This window comes from Symsagittifera roscoffensis, chromosome 4 (assembly GCF_963678635.1).
Source record: "Symsagittifera roscoffensis chromosome 4, txSymRosc1.1, whole genome shotgun sequence".
In the NCBI taxonomy this organism is placed as follows: Eukaryota; Metazoa; Xenacoelomorpha; order Acoela; family Convolutidae; genus Symsagittifera; species Symsagittifera roscoffensis.
This window is the reverse complement of record NC_087065.1, coordinates 29,158,528-29,183,495: the sequence shown is the minus strand read 5'-3', so window position 1 is coordinate 29,183,495 and position 24,968 is coordinate 29,158,528. Positions and strand designations below refer to the sequence as shown.

At 35.2% G+C, this 24,968-nt stretch overlaps 2 protein-coding genes across 2 annotated transcripts in view; one reads left to right on the top strand and one right to left on the bottom strand.

Moving 5' to 3' along the window:
- LOC134844673 (zinc finger Ran-binding domain-containing protein 2-like) overlaps nt 1-24,968 on the bottom strand; it is a 474,693-nt gene that overhangs the window by 86,969 nt on the left and 362,756 nt on the right. The gene's annotated exons all lie outside the window — the stretch shown is intronic.
- LOC134843925 (uncharacterized) lies at nt 2,077-4,305 on the top strand. The gene has a single exon (XM_063860271.1). The coding sequence runs from the start codon at nt 2,113-2,115 to the stop codon at nt 4,063-4,065; it is 1,953 nt and encodes a 650-aa protein (XP_063716341.1). The 5' UTR covers nt 2,077-2,112; the 3' UTR covers nt 4,066-4,305.

The window sequence follows — 24,968 nt, the reverse complement described above, 5'->3', positions numbered from 1 at the left end:
GACGAATGGCCGAAAAACGAGATGCAAAAAGAAACGAAATTAGAAGAATTTAGAAGTTTTAGAACTTCTAAACGACGAAAAAAGAAGAAAACAAAGGAGTGATGAAGAAAAAGTTAAAGCTCAGAATTGTTTTATATGTGTGAAAAAACTCAAGTGAGAAACCAAGCAACCAAGTTGTGATTGAAAACTGAAACATTTAGTTGAGTTTTGAAATTGTTGCATTTATAAATTTGCATTTTGATTTTTGTTGGGTGGCTTTAGAGATACTTACTTACTATTTATTTAGAAAGGCTTGAGTGAAGGAGTATCTTTAAATATTCCAGCCTGCATGACTGTTTTTAATCAGCTAGGAGAACTGATCACTTTGTGGTGACATGAAAGGCGTGGGTAATCTCTCGAAGAGGGAGATTGTTTCATTGTTCTTTCTGACCAGAGAGTTTCTTAGTTTTAATATTCAGGACGATAACAAGCAAGATTTCCGAAGGGAAGAAGCATGGTAGGATAATTTTAGCTTGTTGGTTGGCAGGACTGTCCTGCAAACCAACACCTTTTAAATTTAGGAGAAAAAGTTTTTATTCAGGACATTGACATTGGAAGTCGCAAAATATGTTTTTATCTTAGGTCATATCCTCAATGTGCAGATTAATGAAAGAATTTGAAGGCTATAGTGATGTAGTATGATGCAATTTATATTCTGCAGTGAGTCGATATGACGTGGATAAAAGTAATTTCGTGCATTTTGTAAATTCTGTTCGATGACACTAAACCTAATTTTCGAACATTGCGAGATTCAATGAGGACATTGACCGGATTGTCCGGGGAGTATGTGACATTCGACCAGAATGTGCCAAAATGCAGATTCGGCGATTTCGAGTTTTTAGCAGCGGACCTTCCGAATTGGCGATTTAGAAGGAATAAGAACGTTATTCGAACGATTAGACAAAACGCGAAGGCTGAAGGATTCGGAAATTCCTAAATTTTAAATTTTCGAATTGATGACGTAACAATTCTCAGAAACGTCAAAAACGGCCATTTTGGCAGAACAACTGAAGAGCAACACAACAACGATAGTTGCGACGACGACAACAACGAGAAAATTGAGAATCAGAATCAGAGAAAAGCAGAAGTAGCAGAGACCGCTCCAAGTTGCAACTATTGTGTGGCTACAATAGTTGCAAGGCAGTTGCTAACAACAGTGAGGGGTGGAAACCAGCCTTCCGGATTACAGAGAAATCAAGCTTAACGTGCTTGATTCAGTGGATTCGCGAATCCGGAGGGGTTTCGGGACTGAAACTTTTATCATCTTATATGAACTTTTAGCTTCCCTGTCATGTCCTGATTTGAATTTAATTAACATCTGAATTCATTCTACTAAGATGAGAAGCTAGGATTTGGGGGAAAGGGTTGATCCATCTTCGATGGAGATGATGATTTTTATCTACTGAACAAAAACAATAATAATTCAATAAGTAGTAGCCCTGTTTTTAGGAGTGACCTCGTGGTATGGGGATACTGAGACCCAGCCATGAGCTCACTATTTCTGCATGTAATTAAGTTAATTTGAGTGCTTTGACCGAAGCCGAAAGCAGTAACGTTTTTTGTCGACCCGATGTTAGAAAGACCACCGAAAGTACTGGCTTGGTAGAGACGGTGAAAAGCATGCAAAGCTCTGTTTAGACGTTAGCCAGTCGTCTTAGGACTCAGTTTTGTTCTCCGTCGATATGTATCTTCCGGGCGAATGTTACACATGTCAGAATCAAAAATATTCCCAAGTCGCAATTTTATAACCATGAAAGAAAAAAAAACTATTTTTAACCATGATGATGCACAAAATGTGCGAAAACGATTGAATTAACATTTCAAATTTCTTATTGCTTTTTTGATCAGTTTAAACAAAAGTATCGATCAGAAATTGTTTTGAAATTCAAAGAGCTTTACTGTCCCTTTTTTCTGGAATTCGATAGTTGAAGCTTTTTCACTAACAAGTTAGTGTTTTTTTTTCTGTTTCATCGCGTTCCAAATGAGTCGGTTGGCTATGATTTTATTCTGTAAACTTTTTGGTCGAAGTTTTTGTGTAGTAGTTGATCTTTTTTTCAGTTGTACTTAACCTAAATGGCATCAGATAAACTTGAGTTAAATCGATCCAGCTTTACTTGGGGCAATTTTTTCAAAGAGGCCGGACTTCCTCCTTCAGTTTGTGCAAATTATGCTGTTCTGTTTATCGATAATCGAATGAAGAAGAGCATGCTACCGGATATAAATAAAGAAATTCTACATGAGCTTGGCATACGCGCCGTTGGAGATGTAATAGCAATTCTTAGACATGCCAAACTGATTTACAGCGAAATTCAACCCCTTTCACATTCGAAAAAGAAAGAGACCAGCTCATCAGTGATGGGCCAACAAATAACTGCAAGCAAAGATGCCTTAAAAGATCGACCAAAAGAGGAATCGAGGAACAATGCCAGGCATAAAGAAACTCCTCGTACCAGAAAGGTATCAAGTAGTTCGTACGAGAGTGCATATAATACACGGAGCTCTGATCCAGGGAAACGAAAAAATTATCTGCAAAACCAGGAATCTCGTTCCCAGAGAAAGAAGATTTCGTCAACGAGTAAAACTAAAAAGATATCAAGTACGTCCAAAGGAAATGAATTACCAAGATCTCGCAAGCGAGAAGGCAAAATAAAAGTAAGTGAAACTGAGACTGAGTCCGAAAGATACGATTCTAGCTCTGAAAGAGATCTTAAGCGTGCAAAGAATTTGTCGAAAAAGCGTAAAGTTGTGCTAGAAGACATACCCACTGAAGAGTCCCGCGTGATACATAAAAGAAATCGCGGACTGTTGAAAATGAATAAAGATGTCACCGAAAAACCTGAGCCAACTGTCAGTAGAGACATTGAAATTATTACTACAGGGGATCTGCTTGGACAGCCTTCTAAATTGAGATTGATGAGTTCCTCTCGCAGTGACGAGGAAACAAATGATTTAATGAACCTGTGTCGCCTAACGTACCTTGCCGGTCAGTATCACTTGGATAAGTCAAACGACAGAATGTTATCTGAAGCAAAATTTGGGGAATCCGATATTGAAGACAGTATTACTGGCTTAGATGATTTGGGAAATCATCCGAAAAAAGAGCAGACAGTAAAGTTGGTAATGTCACCGGTTGCCACAACCTTTGTACGAGTAATCAGTGATCGACGAGACGATATGCTAGAAGAATTTTTTCCGCAGAAAACCATAAGCTTGAGTCAGGAAGTGGAGCAAAATCGAGAAGTACGCAACATTCTTGCACGGGGAAGGCAATCGCTAGATAGGTCTAGATTCCAGACAGGTCTAGACTACATTGGAACTTTCAGGAATGATTACTCAGACGAAGTAAGACCAACAACGCTCGTGTCGGACAAGAGAGAAGAGAAGCTTATTAACAGACTCGGGTCAAAATCTGAAATCAAGGAAGAAAACAAACAAGCTGGATCGCTCACGATTTTAGACGAATCTGGGGATCGAAAAACGACATCATTATCTGATAAAGATCGGACGGTCATCAGGTTGACCAAATATGACAGCGTTTACAAACGACTCGGTCCAGAGCAAAAAGTTCCTATAAAGCCAACAACACTAGGCGTCCTTGGATCAGACTCACCAATGTCTTCACATAAATCTGTATCAGAAAATGATGTGATAGAAAAAATACAAAATGATTCAAGAAGCTCTGATGTAATTTACGATAGAAGAGCACTAAAACGTCGCCTTCCGCCTAAAAGTGGGCAAACGGATTTACGAGATGTCCTGAAGTGTAAAGGCGGCTTCCTACCGAGTACCGAAAGTGGTTACAAGGGCTTTGGATCCAAAGAGGCCTCATTATCTGCTGATTTAAGAGACCGATTGGCAGGTAGAGCACCAGCTTTCGATTCCGATAGATTTGGGCCATCCAGATTGAAAAATTTAAAATTTGAAAACGGCGGCCGAGAAAACAGGCGATCTGATGGAAAATGTTTACTTAGCAAGACGATGAAAGATGTTATGCAGTCGCGGCACTCCATAGACGATCGATGGTAGCTGAAAGTTACACTGGTATTGCTTAAGAGAGACCTTGAAAAGGGCCAGATCATCATCCCAATGAAGTGGAAACTCAAACTCAATCTTACTACTTAATAAACCAACCATTAATTTCTAGACAAAATCAGTCGATTTTTTGATAGGAATGTAAGTCGTCGTTGAGTTTGGCTAGATACTTTGCAAAGAATTACCGAGTTAATTAATGGTTGAGTCTCATTTTCGTCTTGAAGTGAAAAAGATTTGTTAGAATCAAATAATATCAATTTGTAGTCATTTTAAAGGTAATTGAAAATACTTGGTGATTCAGTTTTATTACACTTGCGAGAGCAAGTGTCTTGTAATCGGAAACTAGTCTTTTTCCCGTAAACAACTTTTTTTACAAAAAAGAAATTGAGCTTGCTTCATTATTGAACCTCTACTTTCAGGCTCCCTTCCATTTGCCCTTGAGGTAACGCGGTTGCTTTTGCTCACTGAGGGCTGGAATTCGAGTCTCGATAGGACCTTGTTTCAGTGTGTGAACTTGAAATTGTTTTCCGGTAAAAACTGAATTGTGACTTTAGTTTTTCTGCCCAAGTTTCGTCAGCTTAGGTGTCACATCACGATTTTTTCTCAAATGCTGTCGGCTGTTTTTTCGCTGAGTAAGTTTTGTTCAGTTGATGATTGTACACTCAGCTGTCTTGCTTGGCTTGTTTTCTTAAATATCATGTTTGATAAAAACAGGCATTATGAAAATACATGGGATTGAGGCTTTTTCACCCTTGCGATAAGCAAGGGTATTATATTCTGATGAAAAAAAAACTTTTTTCCCGTAAACAACTTCGTCCACAGATTGATCGAATTTTGTTCATCTACAAATGTTTTTCCTTTTCTATTCAAGATGCACGTCTAACAGCTGTAATTCAAAAGCTGACTTCAACAACTAAGTGCTAATTGTTTTACAGCGGAAAAAGATTTTTAGATGTAATTTGATTTTTTGTCGGCTTTATTGATTTCGAACCAATTTGTTAGTAGATTTTTTGACACTTCTTTCTTATTTTTCATGAGAGTAAATATAGTTCATGGTTTTCTGATTTCATCGGCGCCAAGTTTCTCACTAAGAAATACAAATTTTTGAAATTTTTCTGCCAGAATTTTTTTTCAGAAAATTTAAAAGTTTTTTTTCGAATGAATGTTTTCTGTTTTTTTTTCTCAAAATTGCGTGAAACTAGTTTTAGGTTTAATTAGAAAGGTGTATTTCAGATTAAAAATTTTTTATTTGAAATCGATTCAAGTTGATGGTTTAACGTCCAGATTTTATTTGCAGATTTGAATCGAATTTTTTGTCTAAAGAGAAAAGTGGCAGCAAGCTATGGACGAGATCCAGGCGTGTGGTTCTTTCTGGCTCAAATTTTTTAAGAATTTATCATGATTTATTTTCCATTTTTGGCGTTTTTTTAAATGTTTCTTTTTGTTGTGATCTAGTTCTTTTACCGTTGCGTATAAATTTCATAACCGATAATTCTTGATGTAATTGCGTCATTTTCATAGGCTTTCAGAGTCTTTTCAGTTTTTCTACAAGTTCTTTTTTTGTGGCGATTATTTGTGATTTTTGCATTCGTTTGTTTACACAAGCAATGCATGTGTTAGTAGTATATGTTGGTGGGGCAGTTCAGCCGGGGGGGGGGGGGGGGGGAGGGGGGTTTGTGAAGACCCCCATGTATTAACATAGGCTATAGAGTATCCGGTCTTCACCCTATGTATTAAGATAGGCTATAGATTTCCCAATGTATTAAGATAGGGAATAGGTTTCCCAATGTATTAAGATACGAGGTTTCAGATGGTAAGTTTTTTTCGGCGCCCGAATTTCCCATGCATAGATTTCCCTATGTATAAGAAATTCATTGTAGGTAATTAAGAACTCATTAGGGAATAGGATTCCTAATGTATTACGATGGTAAGTTTCAGATGGTATGATGGTAAAGTTTCAGATGGTAAGATGGTAAGTTTCCGAAAAATTTTTGGCGCCAGAATTTTTTGAGCTCGATTTTGCCGATACTTGCGTTTCTTAGCTGGCTTCTACGGTTTAGATGTTTTGATTATTATTTTAAAGGTTTGATTCGACGTGAAAACTATCTAAAGCTATACTGAAACCTAACGAAACTTTGAGAAAAAAATCATGTTTTTTGAAAAACTTTTGGTTTTTGTGTGGAAATGTCTCGTTTTTTCGCAAAAATTTGGCTCGCATTATCTAATTGTTAATTAATACTGCTTAATTACGTGTAGGATGTGTAATTAAGGTTATGTATTCAGTTTTATTGTACATGGTAAGTCAATGGTAAGATTTTTTGGTCACAAAAATTGAAAATTTTTCATAAAAACTTTAAAACACTAAGTTTTATTGTAATTCGTTCTAATTTATTGGATAATCTTAGATTCTATCTTCCTGGAACAAACTTTTGGAACAAACTGCAAGTTTTTGGAAAGAACTGCAAAAATCTCAAGGTTTTGGCTAGTGTTTTGTTGCTTCTGATCTAACTTCAAAAATATGGATATGTTTAGAGTTTAAAATTAAGCTCAAATTGTATTTCAATTGGCATCATGTTGAGACACTGATACAAAACTTTGAATAGAAATATGGATTTTTCCAAATTTTTCACACAAAAAATTGAAATACGATAAATTTTAGCATTATTTGAGTAACAAAGCGGGTTATATAACGCTCTCAACATTAACAAGAAAGCTCATAAAAGCTGAATCGAAATTGAAACTTGCGGAAGATAGTGAAAGTAACCGTAAATTTCAAGAAAGTAAAATAAAAATTATTCAAATTTGTCAAAAATTTTCCATTTTCAACCTTATAATTGGATAATTAACTGATTTTTGTCCAATTTAGGGAGAATTGAAATAGGACTCTCAATACAAATGAACATTAAGAGCAATATTCCATAAAACTTCCTGATTTTTGCTCAATGATTAACCCAAATTTGTACAAAAATTACAAATTCAGAGAAGTTATTCACCTTAATAGTACAAAATTTCAGATCAATGATAAAAAATGAACAGTTAATTGCTAAAATTGACTGAAAATGAGATAAATTTTTCTTAAAAATTTATTCTATATTGGCTCAAATTCAACAAAATCTTCTTCATAACTGATGATTATCTCTGTTGCTTCTGCAACATAATTTTCAAGATTTTCCGTAGAAATGTTTTATTCTTGAAGGTTATTTTTACTTTCTGCTTAATACATGGTTTCGCTATTGAACACACTTTGCAAGAAAATTTAGTCAGAACTGGAGAATTTAGGGGGAAAATAGTATCAATCGAACGAACAAATTGCTAGCAGAGATGAAATTAGAACTGATACCGTCTGATTATTACGATAAAAATTGTAAATGTCTTCCTCAAGTTTCCCTTGTTAGGTGCTACAGTAAACTATTTAAGCAAAAATACAATTTTTGGGATAAATAACTATCACTTTTCTGGAAAAATAGTCATTTTTTCATGATTTTCTGTAGAAATGCTCTATGTTTTAAGGTTATTCCTGCTTTCTGCTTAATGCATGTTTTCGCTATTGAACACACTTTGCAAGAAAGTTTAGTCAGAACTGGAGAATTTAGGAGAAAAATAGTAACAATTGAACGAACAATTTGCTGGTAAAGATGAAATTAGAACCTGTCTTCCTCAAATTTCCCTTTTTAGGTGCTACAGTAAACTATTTAAGCAAAAATACAACTTATGGGATCAATAACTATCACTTTTCTGAAAAAAAAAGTCATTTTTTCATGATTTTCTCTAGAAATGCTCTATGTTTTAAGGTTATTCTTGCTTTCTGCTTAATACATGTTTTCGCTATTGAACATACTTCACAAGAAAATTTAGTCAGAACTGGAGAATTTAGGAGGAAAATAGTATCAATTGAACAAACAATTTGCTGGCAGAGATGAAATTAGAACTGATACCGTCTGAACATTACGATAAAAATTGTAAATGTCTTCCTCAAGGTTACCTTGTTCAGTTGCTACCGTGAACTATTTAAGCAAAAACACAACTTTTGAGATCAATAACTATCACTTTTCTCGCAAAATAGTTATTAAATCGCTTTTTTTATTTATGAGGGAAGTTTTTTCAAAAATATCCAAGTGAGAAAGAATCGGTGCTGGTTAAAACATTCAAAAAAATATGTAAAAATGAGATTATGAATTTTGTTTTTACAATTTAAGAACAAATTAGGAGCAGCTCTATTAGTTATATTCTGAAAACCTCCGGAAATACGCAAGGGAACCTAGTTCCTAACATCTACAATATCTAAAAACTTCTAAAAGAGCGCGTCTCAAAAAATTGATTTAGCAAAAGGAAATCAAGGTGCAAGCTGGAACAATTGAGTAATTTTCGGATTTTTATTAAGCAAAAGAAAACTCTACATAGTTAAAAACAAAATAATGAAATGTAGATCTTGAAAGAAAATTTTTTATTTATGCTTCGTGTATCATCTTCCAAAAGATGTTGGAGTTGGTTTTGATTTACAACAAAGTATTTTGAAAAAATCTGAATTTTCAAATAAGTCAACCTAGTATATCAAATGATAAAAAAATTCCAAACATTACACTTTTATGTTGGATTTTTTCTCAAGATGTAATATATAAGCTAAATTTTAATTTAAAAAAATCTCTAAACTCCTAATAAATTAAATTAAGTTTCTATCTCAATTTTATTTTTTCTTAGTTTCTGCTTGTTCTACTATCTTCCAACTTAATCAAATTCGAACAAAGTTTTATTTGAAAATTGAGTTTTGGAGGGAAAAATGTATCATTTCAACGAACGTTCATTAATCCGAAGCAGAATTAGTACCATAAATCCTTCAAGTTATTTTCTCGACCTATTTTCTAGTGTTTTATTAAAAATATATCAATTTTACCTTCTCTTGGAGTGTGTTTTGAGACTGCTGAGCACTTAACTTAACATAATGTTGACTATGCTTCTTCTTGATATGATTAGTAAGTTCATTTCAACGAAAAATGTATCATTTCAACGAACGTTCATTAATCCGAAGCAGAATTAGTACCATAAATCCTTTTTAAAAAAACTTCAAGTTATTTTCTCGACCTATTTTCTACTGTTTTATTAAAAATATATCAATTTTACCTTCTCTTGGAGTGTGTTTTGAGACTGCTGAGCACTTAACTTAACATAATGTTGACTATGCTTCTTCTTGATATGATTAGTAAGTTCCTCGCTGCTATATGTATAAAAGTTACAATTGGAACACTTTAAAACGCCACATTGCTTTCGATGTCTTGATGCATGTAAGCGAGTGTATTGTTTTCCACATTCAAGACATGCAATTCTTTCGTTTCTATTCGGTGACGGCATCTCAATAAGTAGAAAAAGAAAAAATGACAGATTTAGAATGTCCCAAATTTTTAGAAAAAAAAGTTGAATAAACTCAAAAAATGAATGGAAATGCATTAAAAAAGCAAGTTTCTTAATCAATTGTTTTTCACGTGAAAGAAAATCAGAATGGATTTACTATTTAGCCTAGCTGAAATAAAACTTTTCCAATCTAACCACGGAGTTTTCAAAAGTTTACTATCAACCAATCAGAACCGAGCATTAATTATAATGAAATTTTTATCTTTTCTGATATCAACGAATCAGAATCGACTTTCTATGGTCATGGAATTTTCAATAAATTTTATGTCAACCAATCAAAACTTAGTTCTACTTTTCATGGGTTTTTCAAGCCTTTTGATATCGTTTGTAGATATCAAGGATTTCTTCACAGGTAGTATTTGCGGTAGTAACCAATCAGAATGAAGTATTCACAGATTTTAAAATACTTTGTAGATCAGAACCAAACTATGTTTATGAAATTTCCCAATCAATCAATTTAATTGAATTGTTCTAACATAATTAACTAACATATACAATTGACACCAAAGTGAGATAAATGAGATTTCTTGTCTGGTTTGTATTGTTTTTTCGATGCTCAATTCAAATTTTGAAATGTCAATCAAAACTTTTTCGATTTGTTCTATTTCTAACCATTGAAAAGAGAAATTACCAAAATATACTTATTTGTTGTTTTCTTTCTGGTATATTGCAATATAAACAACCGGAAGTTTTTGAAATTTGGATAGTCGTTTAAAAGATAATCTGACAAATCTAGATTTTGCATTTGTATCAAATTCAAAACAGTAATCGAAATGATGTTCCTTATCTTCAAAATTTGTTTCATAGACTCTTCCATTCTTTTGTTTTTCACTGATCGACCACTCAATTTGAGTTAGTTCTTCTAAATAAAAACATTGTTGATAAATCTGGCAGTACTCCTCTTTTCTGAAATCTCCTTGCCATCTTTTTAACAGAATTATTGAAGTTTCTGTGTTTCTATACAAGTTAAAACTAATACAATCTCCATCAATGTCATCTGTCCACCACTCTTTTTGTTTTTTGTAGTTGTTCAACCTTAAAATCTGATAAATGTTCATTTCAGACACTGAAAACGCTTTTGATAGAAACATATTTCTTACTGAAATTAACAAAGAAACTTGAAAAAACTCGAATTGTTGAACCATTTTTACTTATTTTGTAATAAAAAAAAGTTTTTTCCTTATTTAGAGACTGATTAGTATTAAGTTAATATATGTATCCAATCAAAACCTCATATTAAGGCAATTGAAAACAACCAATGAAATTCAGAATTTCGAAAAATTCCCAATGTATTAAGATAGGCTATAGATTTCCCAATGTATTAAGATAGGGAATAGGTTTCCCAATGTATTAAGATACGAGGTTTCAGATGGTAAGTTTTTTTCGGCGCCCGAATTTCCCATGCATAGATTTCCCTATGTATAAGAAATTCATTGTAGGTAATTAAGAACTCATTAGGGAATAGGATTCCTAATGTATTACGATGGTAAGTTTCAGATGGTATGATGGTAAAGTTTCAGATGGTAAGATGGTAAGTTTCCGAAAAATTTTTGGCGCCAGAATTTTTTGAGCTCGATTTTGCCGATACTTGCGTTTCTTAGCTGGCTTCTACGGTTTAGATGTTTTGATTATTATTTTAAAGGTTTGATTCGACGTGAAAACTATCTAAAGCTATACTGAAACCTAACGAAACTTTGAGAAAAAAATCATGTTTTTTGAAAAACTTTTGGTTTTTGTGTGGAAATGTCTCGTTTTTTCGCAAAAATTTGGCTCGCATTATCTAATTGTTAATTAATACTGCTTAATTACGTGTAGGATGTGTAATTAAGGTTATGTATTCAGTTTTATTGTACATGGTAAGTCAATGGTAAGAGTTTTTGGTCAAAAACTTGGAGTTTTTGTCACAAAAATTGAAAGTTTTTCATAAAAACTTTAAAACACTAAGTTTTATTGTAATTCGATCTAATTTATTGGATAATCTTACATTCTATCTACCTGAAATTATGCCGAAACCTACTGAAACTTCGAAAAAAGTCAATTTTTTGGAAAAATTTGCAAAAATTTCAAAGTTTTCGGAAGAAATTGCAAAAATTTCAAAGTTTTTTGGAACAAACTGCAAATTTTTGGAAAGAACTGCAAAAATCTCAAGGTTTTTGGAACAAATTGCAATTTTTTGGAAAGAACTGCAAAAATCTCAAGGTTTTTGGAACAAACTGCAAATTTTTGGAAAGAACTACAAAAATCTCAAGGTTTTGGCTAGTTTTTTGTTGCTTCTGGTCTAACTTTAACAAACATGGATATGTTTAGAGTTTAAAATTAAACTCAAATTGTACTTCAATTGGCATCATGTTGAGACACTGATACAAAACTTTGAATAGAAATATAGATTTTTCCAAATTTTTCACACAAAAAATTGAAATACGATAAATTTTAGCATTATTTGAGTAACCAAGCGGGTTATATAACGCTCTCAACATTAACAAGAAAGCTCATAAAAGCTGAATCGAAATTGAAACTTGCGGATGATAGTGGAAATAACCGTAAATTTCAAGAAAATAAAATAAAAGTTATTCAAACTTGTCAAACATTTTCCATTTTCAACGTTTTAATTGGATAATTAACTAATTTTTTGTCCAATTCAGGGAGAATTGAAATAGGATTCTCCATACAAATGAACATCAAGAGCAATATTCCATAAAACTTCCTAATTTTTGCTCAATGATTAACCCAAACTTGTACAAAAATTACAAATTCAGAGAAGTTATTCTACTTAATAGTACAGAATTTCAGATCAATGATAAAAAATGAACAGTTAATTATTAAAATTGACTAAAAATGAGATAAATTTTTCTTAAAAATTTGTTCTATATTGGCTCAAATTCAACAAAATCTTCTTCATAACTGATGATTATCTCTGTTGCTTCTGCAACATAATTTTCACGATTTTCCGTAGAAATGTTTTATTCTTAAAGGTTATTCTTACTTTCTGCTTAATACATGGTTTCGCTATTGAACACACTTTGCAAGAAAATTTAGTCAGAACTGGAGAATTTAGGGGGAAAATAGTATCAATCGAACGAACAATTTGCTAGCAGAGATGAAATTAGAACTGATACCGTCTGATTATTACGATAAAAATTGTAAATGTCTTCCTCAAGTTTCCCTTGTTAGGTGCTACAGTAAACTATTTAAGCAAAAATACAATTTTTGGGATAAATAACTATCACTTTTCTGGAAAAATAGTCATTTTTTCATGATTTTCTGTAGAAATGCTCTATGTTTTAAGGTTATTCCTGCTTTCTGCTTAATGCATGTTTTCGCTATTGAACACACTTTGCAAGAAAGTTTAGTCAGAACTGGAGAATTTAGGAGAAAAATAGTATCAATTGAACGAACAATTTGCTGGTAAAGATGAAATTAGAACCTGTCTTCCTCAAATTTCCCTTTTTAGGTGCTACAGTAAACTATTTAAGCAAAAATACAACTTATGGGATCAATAACTATCACTTTTCTGAAAAAAAAGTCATTTTTTCATGATTTTCTCTAGAAATGCTCTATGTTTTAAGGTTATTCTTGCTTTCTGCTTAATACATGTTTTCGCTATTGAACATACTTCACAAGAAAATTTAGTCAGAACTGGAGAATTTAGGAGGAAAATAGTATCAATTGAACAAACAATTTGCTGGCAGAGATGAAATTAGAACTGATACCTTGAGATTTTTGTAGTTCTTTCCAAAAATTTGCAGTTTGTTCCAAAAACCTTGAGATTTTTGCAGTTCTTTCCAAAAATTTGCAGTTTGTTCCAAAAAACTTTGAAATTTTTGCAATTTCTTCCGAAAACTTTGAAATTTTTGCAAATTTTTCAAAAAAATTGACTTTTTTCGAAGTTTCAGTAGGTTTCGGCATAATTTCAGGTAGATAGAATGTAAGATTATCCAATAAATTAGATCGAATTACAATAAAACTTATAGTGTTTTAAAATTTTTATGAAAAACTTTCAATTTTTGTGACAAAAACTCCAAGTTTTTGACCAAAAACTCTTACCATTGACTTACCATGTACAATAAAACTGAATACATAACCTTAATTTCACAACCTACACGTAATTAATCAGTATTATTTAACAATTAGATAATGCGAGCCAAAATTATTGCGAAAAAACTAGACATTTCCACACAAAAACCAAAATTTTTTTCAAACAACATGATTTTTTTCTCGAAGCTTCGTTAGGTTTCAGTATAGCTTTAGATAGTTTTCACGTCGAATCAAACCTGTAAAATAATAATCAAAATATCTAAACCGTAGTAGCTAGCTAAGAAAAGCAAGTATCGGCAAAATCGAGCTCAAAAAATCGGGCGCCGAAAATTTTTCTGAAACTTACCATCTTACCATCTGAAAATTTACCATCATACCATCTGAAACTTACCATCGTAATACATTAGGAATCCTATTCCCTAATGAGTTCTTAATTACCTACAATAAATTTCTTATACATTGGGAAATCTATACATGGGAAATTCGGGCGCCGAAAAAAAACTTACCATCTGAAACTTACCATCTGAAACCTCGTATCTTAATCCATTGGGAAACCTATTCCCTATCTTAATACATTGGGAAATCTATAGCCTATCTTAATACATAGGGTGAAGACCGGATACTCTATAGCCTATGTTAATACTTTTCAAACTTAGCTCAGGACAACAATACTTTTTGAATGATACTTTAAAAAATCCCGTCAAAAATGGCTAGTTTTAAAGTCGAAATTTGTCTGAAAAAAACCACCCAGAGCACAAATATTTTGTCGATTCTCGATCTCAATCTTTTCGATCAATGTTTTATGGACAAAAATAACTGAAACCATCAAAATTTTATTTAACAAAAAAAACTACAACAAAAATAAAAACGGAAGAATTTTTTCTCCAAATGAAACGAAAGACTAGACATTTGTAGAAAACAATGTAACACCGACCCCTCGACAAAAAATTTTCAACTCAAATTAAGCAAACAAGAAATGGGACCAGAATTTAAAAATCTAATTATAACAGTATCGAAGTGTTTAATTCGCCTGTGTGTTCAATTTTTTTAGACCGTTTGGAAAATCTTCCACTTTATGCAAAAAATTTGAATTGTTCTCAAAAATACTATGCTGATTTTCGGAAAAGGTATCAATTGAAGTACTGCCTAATCTTATGTGTGCTTACATAATCTTTTTTTCTTAGCTCCAGTGTCTACAGCCTTCGAAAAAACTGTTTGGGGAATGTTCGACCCATTTTTTAAAATGTTATCGTTTTCTCAAAAACGGCCCACACAAAACCAAGATTTTATGTTCAATGCATAGAAAGCGTTGCAGAAAGCTTCCCTGCATTAGCGACTACGTCCCGTTTTCTACAAAAATTTATCGCACTCGGAAAAGTCAAAATTTCGATTTTTTGACCGTTTTCAAAGTTTTTCTGACTTTTCTCAAAAATTACCCTCCCAAATTTGAGGTTACAGTTTCAATGAGTAAAGTTGGTTGTAAGAAACTCTGCTGCATAAACGATTACGCCTTATTTTTTTACACTAAGTTATGACCCTGCGAAAAGTCAAGTTTTAGATTTTTTGACCGTTTTTTCAAATTTTTTGACTTTTCTCGAAAACTACCCTCCCAATTCTGAGATTTTGGTTTCAATAGCTAGAACGGGTTGTGGGATGTTCTCTTGCATAAACGGTTACGCCCAAATTCGTTTACATAAAAAGTTACACAACGTTTTTTGATGTTTTGACGGTTCTTTGACTTTTCTCGAGAACTACCCTACCAAATCTGAGATTTTGAGTTCAATCAAAACAAGAGGTTAATCGATTTTATTTTGTATAAGCATGTACGCCCACGAAAGGCTATAGTTCTCGGAGAAGTCTAGTTTTTGATTTATTCAACGTTTTGGACTTGATTTTCCTCGAAATAACTATCCTGACAATTTTCAGGTGTTCAAGCGGGGAACCCGGTCTTGGGATTCTTCTCTGATTATGTCGCCGCAATCTATATGGATTTCGGAAGGCCAAGTTCCTTTGACTTTTATTAAAAACTACTTTATGAAATCAAAGATGAAGAAAGGTTAAATCGAATGAACCGGTGGAGAAAACTTTTCCTGCAGTAGCGGTAACTCCTCAATTTTTTTAATGAAAAAGTTAATGTCCTCGGTAAAATTTCAATATATTCAAAATTTGCACTCTATTCCGTTTTTTAAAACAAAGATTTTGGGCAAAGCACCAATTTTTGAAAACATTCATTTCATCTCGCCTCAGTAGTTTGTAGGTAGAGAAACAATAAAGGCTTTAAGTCCAATTTTTGGAATTTTGAATTTACCCATTTTAGCCCGCATCAGTATAACAAATTCAAAAATTATTAAACAGGTAACTCCCACATGAGCGGGGCTCCTAGTTAGCTTTTATGGAGACAAACGAAAGTTTTGGTTCATTTTGTTTTCATTTTTTTAATGATTTTTATCGTTTTCGTTTTTTATGTTTGATTCGTATTGCAAATGGTGCGAAGCTCCGCTTTGCTTCTGTAATAAAGAGTCAAGCGTATGGTCAGCTTAGGAGAATCAGCGTTAGGTCGAGGTTGACTTGATTTTGAAGAATTTAGTTCTTCAATCGGAGCTGGTAATATATTTCCATTCCATCTGTTTTTCAATGCAAATCGCACATTTCATTGCATAGTTGTATGCAAAACTGTTTCTGCGTTATTAAAATTTTAGCGTGTAATATCCGTCTTTTTATGTGCTTTCATTGATATCGGCAGGGAAATTGTTCTTCCGATTCAGATCCAACGGGGCCTCGGAAGTGGGGCTTACAACTTGTCGTTGTGTCGCACTCGAGCTACTCGTCCTGTTAAGGCTTACACACGCTCTCCCCCTCTAGTTTCTCGCCAGGTTCCTTTTCTTGAAGTTTCTTTCGCAATCAGGTCTTTCCCAAAGCTGTGTTCGGTCCGCCACTGTTTTGCAAGCTTTTCTTGATTCCTTCGATCTGCAGACGTAGCTGCTTTTTTCTTCTGGTAGTGTCTACGTTCTCAATGGTCTTTCTGTACCTCTTTCACGTGCGCATTCTTCGATGATTTTCATGCGGCTCTTTACCTCTAAACCCTCTTCCCTCACCAATCTTTTTCAATACTGCACCCAACCCCTGTTGGCTTCTTTTCTTTTGGGCGTTTTGTCCCATGGGCCCAGTGCTACTTTTTTGACCACACAGCTTTAGGGAGTCTAAGGGTGTGCCTTAGCCGCTCCATAGCTCTCTTATCAATTTTTGCCCTAATATAAGTTGTTCTCAGTTGCCTCACATTTCGTTTATGTTGAGGCTTTCCTTTTGCATTACGTTAATCCTTTCCCGTCGTTCCAGATGTACCGGTATATTTGTCTACTGCTGGCTGTAAACTGTTGCTATCGCTGACTGCCATTCTCTAGTGTTCGTGTCAGATAGAATTGTGGCTTCTACCACACTCTGCACTATTAAAGCTCTAGTCCTCTTGCTTGGCTTTGAGTTCCCAAACCATTTCTTCACTATAATCCAGGCAAAGAAACCTCGCAAACCTCTCTTCACTCGCGCCTCTTGGTATTTTTTCTTGCAAATGAAGGTGCCTAGTATCTTTGTGCTTTGGGAGTTCTGTCGCGAAATCTATTTTCTCTTCCTTTCCATTATTGTTTTTTCCTCGTATCTTCCTAGAAAGTTTTTGACATGTTCTTAACCTGTTGAAAGCTCGCTTGCTTCAGCCAATTTTTGTTGAGCGGTCAAGAAATAAAGTTTCAGTCGGTTGGAAATGTTGTCTTTTGCTGCTTCTTAAAGCTCTTGTTGTGTCGGCCGGGAGAAGGCTGTTGACCGGAGTCGTTGTTGTGTCGGCCGGGAGAAAGCTGTTGACCGGAATCGTTGTTGTATCGGCCGAGGGAAGGCTGTTGACCTCTCTTCCGCTGCTTAGAGATAGAGAGAGAGAGAGAGAGAAAGAGAGAGAGAGAGAGAGAGCTTAGGCTTCTGGGTTTGCACCCATCACTTGACGGCTGAACTGACTTTCTGCGCCGGGTAGCAATGTCCACAGTTGCATATAAAAGCCCAGAATCTTTGTAGAAGCAATTCCAATATAACTTTGTTAGATATGGTTTGTCAATTTGTTCGAGGTCGATATTTCCTTCTTTTCGTATTATATTGAATGATTGACTGGTTCTTTTCCAAAAATTTACGTCAGCCTTCTTTCGAGTTTTGTTATTGATGTTAGATGTTTTTGTCTTGTTAATAAAAGATCGTCATTGGGTTTCGTATTCGAATTTATCGGTAGTTTGGGATTGTAACTGCTTTTCAACGTTGATACTAGCATTAACAGATCATGTAGTTCAAAGTAACACGATAATGGACGCAGTCTCAGTTCAGTTAGTCTTTGTTAATAGCTCTTACTCCAATTGCCTCTTATCCAGATAATTGCTTTTTTTTGGACACGTTCTGTTTCTTTACTTTCAGTTTCGTTCGTGAACCAAGCTGGTGATGCATAACTTATTACAGGTATTACATATCCGACGAACGCATTGAGTTTAGTGTTTTAGCAGCAAGAGAGATGTTTCTTTTCAGGAAGTACAATGCTTTCCAAGCTTTATTACACCTATTATCGACATTTGGTTTCCATGATAGTTTGCTGACCATGATTAATCCAAGGTCGTTTTGTTCGGTTGTTTCAGAAAGCTGGTTTGAATTCAACGTGAAGTCATGCTTTTCGCCTTCTTTCTGTTTTATTGGTAAGTTATATCATTTGCCCTCGTTTAATTTTTTTTTTAGCCTTGCACCATTTTTCACTTTCGATAGATCTTTGTATCTTTTCTGGCATCGAAGTTATAAGCTTGAAATTATCTGCATAACCGAACGCTTCACATTCTGTCATTTCCTTTGGCAGGTCGTTCACATGTATTATGAAAAGTAGCGGGCCGAGTAAGGAACCTTGAGGTACACCACTAGTCAATTTACTTAAACATACTGTTGGTGGTCAGATAAGTAACTAACAACTTTTTAAAGAAAATTACCTCCAATGTCAATTTCAACTTTTTGGAGCAGCAAGTCGTGTGGAACACTATCAAAAGCTTTTTTGAAGTCAAGGTATAACACAAAAAGTTTGTTTTCCTTTTCGTCATAGTCTTTGCATAGAAGGTCTAAAAACAAAAGTAGTTGAGTAATAACTGACAGATGTCTTCTAATTCCGTGTTACAATTGGTCTAGTTGCTTTTTACGATGTCATACAGTTCATCAAAAATAAGGTTTTCCAGGACTTTTGATATGCTGCATAAAAGACTTATGGGTCGGGTACTGTTCAATCATTGCTCTGTTCTCGTCCTTAAATATTGGTATCACTTCACTTATCTTCCAATGGAATGGAAAGAAGCCTTTTTTTACGGTAGTTTTGAAAATCAGTAATTATGGCTTACTCTACGGCTTTCGCATGATATATGTTGCAGAGGACAGTCGAAGTGGCGCATCCCTTCCAAAATCCTCTGGCTGGAATCCATTCCTCGCTGGGGCCTCTCCACCACTTGACTCAGTACATTGTTTCGTCTATCGCTTTGAGCACTTCCATGATTTGTCCGAAGGCTCTTTTGCAGTCCCAACCCTTCAAATTCAGTTTTGAAATGTTTATCTAACGTTGTCATAATGCGATGAAATTTGGCGTGGTGAACAAATCGACAACTGTGAACAGATTTGTTCTTCGTACTTTGCAGCGTAACATCACGCATTTAGCCGCATTAAAACGTAAAACAAGCATAAAACTCGGTATTTTGAAAAGGGGAACTGGTAAAAGAGCCGGTCCGACATGCACAGATTACTAGGGATCTTCGGCATCAATGCGTCGGCTGTAGACCGACGTCTCCTGAAACCGCTCTGCCTCTCACCTAGCACTCCAAGTTCTTCTGCGCAGTTTCTCAGCTTGGTGTCGAAAATGCGTGCATTTTTTCGGCTGGCCAGTGGTAGCAAACATACTCCATTTTCCATGCAACTCGAACAGTTCATTGCACAGCTTTGCAAACTTGATTCGTCGTTATTATAATACCAGCGTGTGTTATACCCGCCTAATTATGTGCATGCATTGATATATGTACGGAACTCTTTGCGTGGATTTTTCTTTCGTCTAGTTCCTGAGATGCCTCAAGTTTTGATCCCATTTGGCGATTCCAAATAGCATGAGCTTTATGCGCTCAACTAAAGCACAATCATTGCTGTCTTGTATTCATTATTGAAGCATGTGTACAATTATCATTAAAAGTCAAAGTGACGAGGCAGTAGAGTGTTTGTGGGTACAATCGTTATTTCTTTTTTCATGGCGTATTGACTTTGTAGAGAAAAGGAATAGGAACTTTCATAATTGTGGTGTGGTGTTGTTTGTTTGCCTGAAAAATCTATACACGATGATTTAAGGCATACCGCAAGATGATTATTCCTAATCATTTTTCCTTTGTCCGTAATATACGTAGCCCCAGTAACTCTAACAATTTTGCCTTTGAAAGGTTTGAATAGTTCCCGACCAGACTTCCTATTAAGAAATTTCCGAAATATGTCGATTTTACTCGGATCATTCAAAACTAAATAGTCCAAATTACGTTTTGGCTGAGACGGACGAATTTGCTCAGCCGGCATCTGGTTCCGGAAACGAAGAGTGCCCGCGGAAAGATTTGCACTCAATGTGGCAGCAAGCACCTGGTTGCGCTCTGTTAGGGTCCTAAGAGCTTTGACGCCTTCCTCATGCGATAACGTCTTCTTTAACGTCAACCACTGATTGGCAGGCTTAGCCAGACCTTCCAATGCACGATAATGGGGAGTTTCTGCAACCGACTCTGTAGGCCCCCCAAAATATGGTGACACAGATGGGCTAGACTGCCCTTTCTTGACGAGTTTGATTCGAGGTCGGCTACCGCACTGCTCCCGACGCTGTTCGGCTGTGAGGAGGTCTCGTTCCAAGAGTTGACTATCTAAATTAACACGCGTAGATAGACGATCCGCCGCAAGGGATACTTCAGTATTTGAAGGACGACCAAAGTGTAATTCAAAAGGTGAAACCCCTGTCACTGAATTTTTAGTCACCCGAATATCCTCAATGTGTCGAAGTGTATCTTGTACATTAGTAAAATCTGGTTTTAACCGAGAAGCCCCCAAACGATGCTTAATGGTTTGGATGGAGCGTTCCACCAGACCACAACCCCGATGGTCACCGACCGGGCAAAAGTACTGAGCAATATTTTTTATCTTTATTGCTCAAAATCTTTGCTCAAACTCTTAATTCTGTATTCAATAAATCGTTGATTCCTTTCAGTCTTCTCAAGTTAATTTGTATTTAGTGCAGTAACATTTGAAAAATTCCATTCAAATGTAACTGCAGTGCAGTTACATCAGTGCAGTTACATTTGAAATGTTCCATCTGAGTTTTCCCTAGAGGGGGAAATGTGGCGTGGTGTTTTTTAATGTGTAGTACTGTATTATTCATTGTTACTTATGACGTCATTCTAATCTAAGCCGTTATTCTATTGTTGGTTATCAAGGTCGCTATCGACCTGTCAAACCTCGTTTCATTTCTAAGCAAGCTTATTCATTCACTCTCTAGTCGACTTATGAAAGATTTAAGTAGACACAATTTATTGTCATGACATGATTTGTTAAAGTACTTATATATTGCTATGAAAAGTAAAGTGCAAACAAAATTTTTTCGTAAGAGTCAAGTTTCACAAATACAAACAGAACATAAAATGACAATACCTATCAAAGCAATTAATTCAAGTGAACGTAAAATGCCAAACCCGAATATTACAGGAGAGTTTTGAATTGAATAAATTATGCATGATTGACATGTAAAACCTTTGGCCACAGAAATTTAACTGTTATCTGCAAACATTTTTTTTCTCACGCAATTCGTCAGTAAACAGTTTTAATCTCTCTCACTTTCGTCTCTTTTCTCACAATTGCAGTTTTACAAAATCGTCTAATTTCCTTTTAAGTGCCTCCGTCTAATTTGCTTATCAACTAAATTCTCAACCCCCAACAAATAAGTAAAGACCTTGCCAGGCAGGTAAAACCTGGTAGTCAACTCTCAGATTATAGCGAATGCCCGCACTGGAGTTCCATGGATAATATTCGACTAGAATCTATTGTAATTGATTATAATGATTGAAAAATTTTATGATAATAATCTATTTTTAATGGATGATAATCGATTATAATGGATTATATTGATTTCAAAATTTCTTGGATTATATTCCAATTTTGAGGGATTATAATCGATTACTTTTGAAGTTTTGTAGATGCTAACTATAAAATGACAATATAATCCCTCAAAAATGGAATATAATCCAAGTATTTTTTTAATCAATATAATCCATTATAATTGATTATCATCCATTAAAAATGGATACCATCATAAAATTTTTAAATCATTATAATCCATTATAATAGATTCTAATCGATTATAATGTGTTTTTTGAGTTTTCGCAATTTTTTTTGCAATTTTATCCCGTTTCCTGTTTCGTGCAGTTGCTACGTATTACGTTTCATAGATTTTTATTTTTCACATAAGATTTTATTCATTTAAGGTTTCTCAATTTCTTCTATACTACGTATACTCTTTAAACAACCCCCTTCCCCACTTTATACCCCCCCCCCGCCCCACAGTTTACCCCTCGTCAGTTTAACCCCCAACACGGCTCGAGGCATCGGGAACAGCGATCACAAAATGGTGAAAGTTTCGTGTAAGTACCATCCAGTTAACAAAAGAAAAGTAACGTCGAAATACAGAACATTAGTGAAAACTGACTACGCGGAACTATACTGATAGAAGAACAGTTCGAACAATTCATAGATGGAAACGATACAGAAAATGCATATGGCAAGTTTTACTCAAAAATTCGAGAAATCTTGAAGCAATGCTCAGAAGAAATTAAAGTGAAAGATTACCAACAATTTCATCAGCCCTGTTTCGATGCTGAAGTAAAAAGCGCAATCAAACACTGAAAGAGACAACGGGAAACCCATTCAGGCGAAATTAGAGCATCAAGAATTAACTGTAAATGGTTAATTGCACAGAAGAAAAAACTATATTATGGTAGTATTATAGAACTCGAAAACACGAAAATCTGGAAAGTGCTGAAAAGAGGACCCTCTCTGCACAATAATTCAAGTCAACATACGATCGATATAAATCAGTATGCAAAACTAGCACAGCATTTCCAAAGGTTTAATACCAGCATGCAAGCTACAAAATCCCGACAAATAGCTTCTGTGTTACGATTTCCCAAGTTAAAAAACATCAAGAAACAAAAACGCGGCAAGAAGTGGGTGTAGATGGAATTTCAATGAAGTTTGTGAAGCGATATGTGAATATACTAGATAACCCACTAACCCACATTTTCAACATGATTCTAGCAGAAAATGAAGATCCACTGTCGTGGAAACGAGCCAAAATCTGCCCGATTCCGAAAACCTCAGGAGGCCAACATCAGAGAAGTTTTACAGACCAATAACCATAACATCGGCTATTCCTGCTATCTTTGAGTCAATGGTCGCAACAGAACTGCAGAAACTGCTTGCGGACAAGAAACAACATGCGTATGCGGCGAAACGCAACACAGAGACTGCACTTATCCAATAAACTGATCTGGTAGCGAAGCATATTGATGACACGGCAGACCCAATGATTGTCTTACTTGATGTGTCGGCCGCGTTTGATTCTATACCGCACCGAAAACTAATAGAAATTCTGTTGAGTTTGGATGATACTAGTGTTATTGGAATTGCTATTCAGCTGTTAGTAGGTCGTGAGTTTGTGATTCCTAATAGCGAACAGGTATATACAATGACAGCTGGAGTACCTCAAGGAAGTGCTCTGGGGCCCATTTTATTTGCTATGTATTTTCAAAATATCTCGTGCACGGAAGGCCTACTAGTGAAGTTTGCAGATAACTTTACGATAGAGGCGGAAAGCCAAAAATGTCCTGACGACGCAGCAAAGGAGGTGATTCAACAGATTGAAGAAAAATGCTAGGTCATGAACACTGGATTAACAAAATTTCTGAATTTCAGTAGCAGGAAAAAATTGAAGAGCCGTGGTCTGATAATCAATGGTGTTAGTATTCAAGAAGTTGAAGAAATGAAATTGCTTAGAAGTCAATTATCAAAAACACTCAATTTGGATAAACATATTCAGAAGATGAGATCAAAGTTGAACTCATGCCTGTACCACATGAAGGTCCCTAAGAAAAGCGTGAAAATCAAAAAGCTGCAGAATTTATACTACAACTTTTTTATTTTTCCGAATCTGACGTATTGTTCAAGTCTATTCTATTACTCTTTGAGATCATCTCAAAAACAAACTCAATTCCCAACAGAAGAAAGCTATCCAGTTGCTACCTCCATGTCTGGCCCCCTCTACCTCCAATTCTATGCCCCCTCTACCCATTGTCATTCCATTTATGCAATCAGTATCTCAATAATGTAAGCATGAATAATTCAAAGATTCCCCACCCCCTCTCTCCACCCAGTTTACCCCACCCCCTCTCGCCACCCAGTTTACCCCCCCTCTCTCTCTCTTAGTTTAACCCCCCCTTTTTATAACGTGGGCGGGGTAAAAAAAATGGGGGGGAGGGTGGAACAAAAAACTTGGTGAGGGACTTAAAATGGAAAATGAGGGTAAATAGGTGTTGATCACACTGTGTAACCCACTCCCCAGCCCCCGTTCAGGGGGGGGGGGGTTGGTGTTGAGTTTAGCAAAGTGGGAGTAGGCGTAGGGATAAACGTACGTGGAGGGTGTTTGGGAAAATGCCGATGGGGACAAATTGAGGGGGGGGGGGGGGGTTAATTTGAGTAGGTATAGATTGCAAGTAAGGCCGTAAGTAACGCAAAAAAAATTTTTAAAAATGATTTTGCAAAAAATGTAAAGAATTTAATCCGTTATAATCAATTATAATGGAGTTTTTAAATGGTTCATAATCCATTATAAAAGATTTTGGCTCTTTTTCCTAACCCCCTGCAATTTTTTACTAGTAAACTTACTGTTCTCGTTTTCCGATCCTTATGAAAATTGATATGCGGACTAATTAAGATGTGCCAAACATATTTGGTTTGCATATTTAACCTTGTGAAACCACTCGTTATATGATAAAATTAATGGTCGAGTGAGGTGGATGGGGGCGAGGAAAAAAGATCCTGGATGTTAATGGATTGTGTTTTTACGAAAATAATCGAGTATATTGAGAATATAACCGATTTCGTTGTACAAATTTGCAGTGCATTTTAGGCAACATTTTTCCATTATAATCGATTATTATCCATGGAACTCCGGTGCGAGTGGCATATCGGTACAGTCATGGGTCTGCTAACACTAGTGGAGATAGAGGGGAACGAAGAAACCCGGGTATCATCACAGTCATTGAGATTCTTACGCTTGCGATAAGAAAGCATTGTCAAATCGGAAAATACATTTTTTTTCGGGTGAACGACTTGTTTTACAA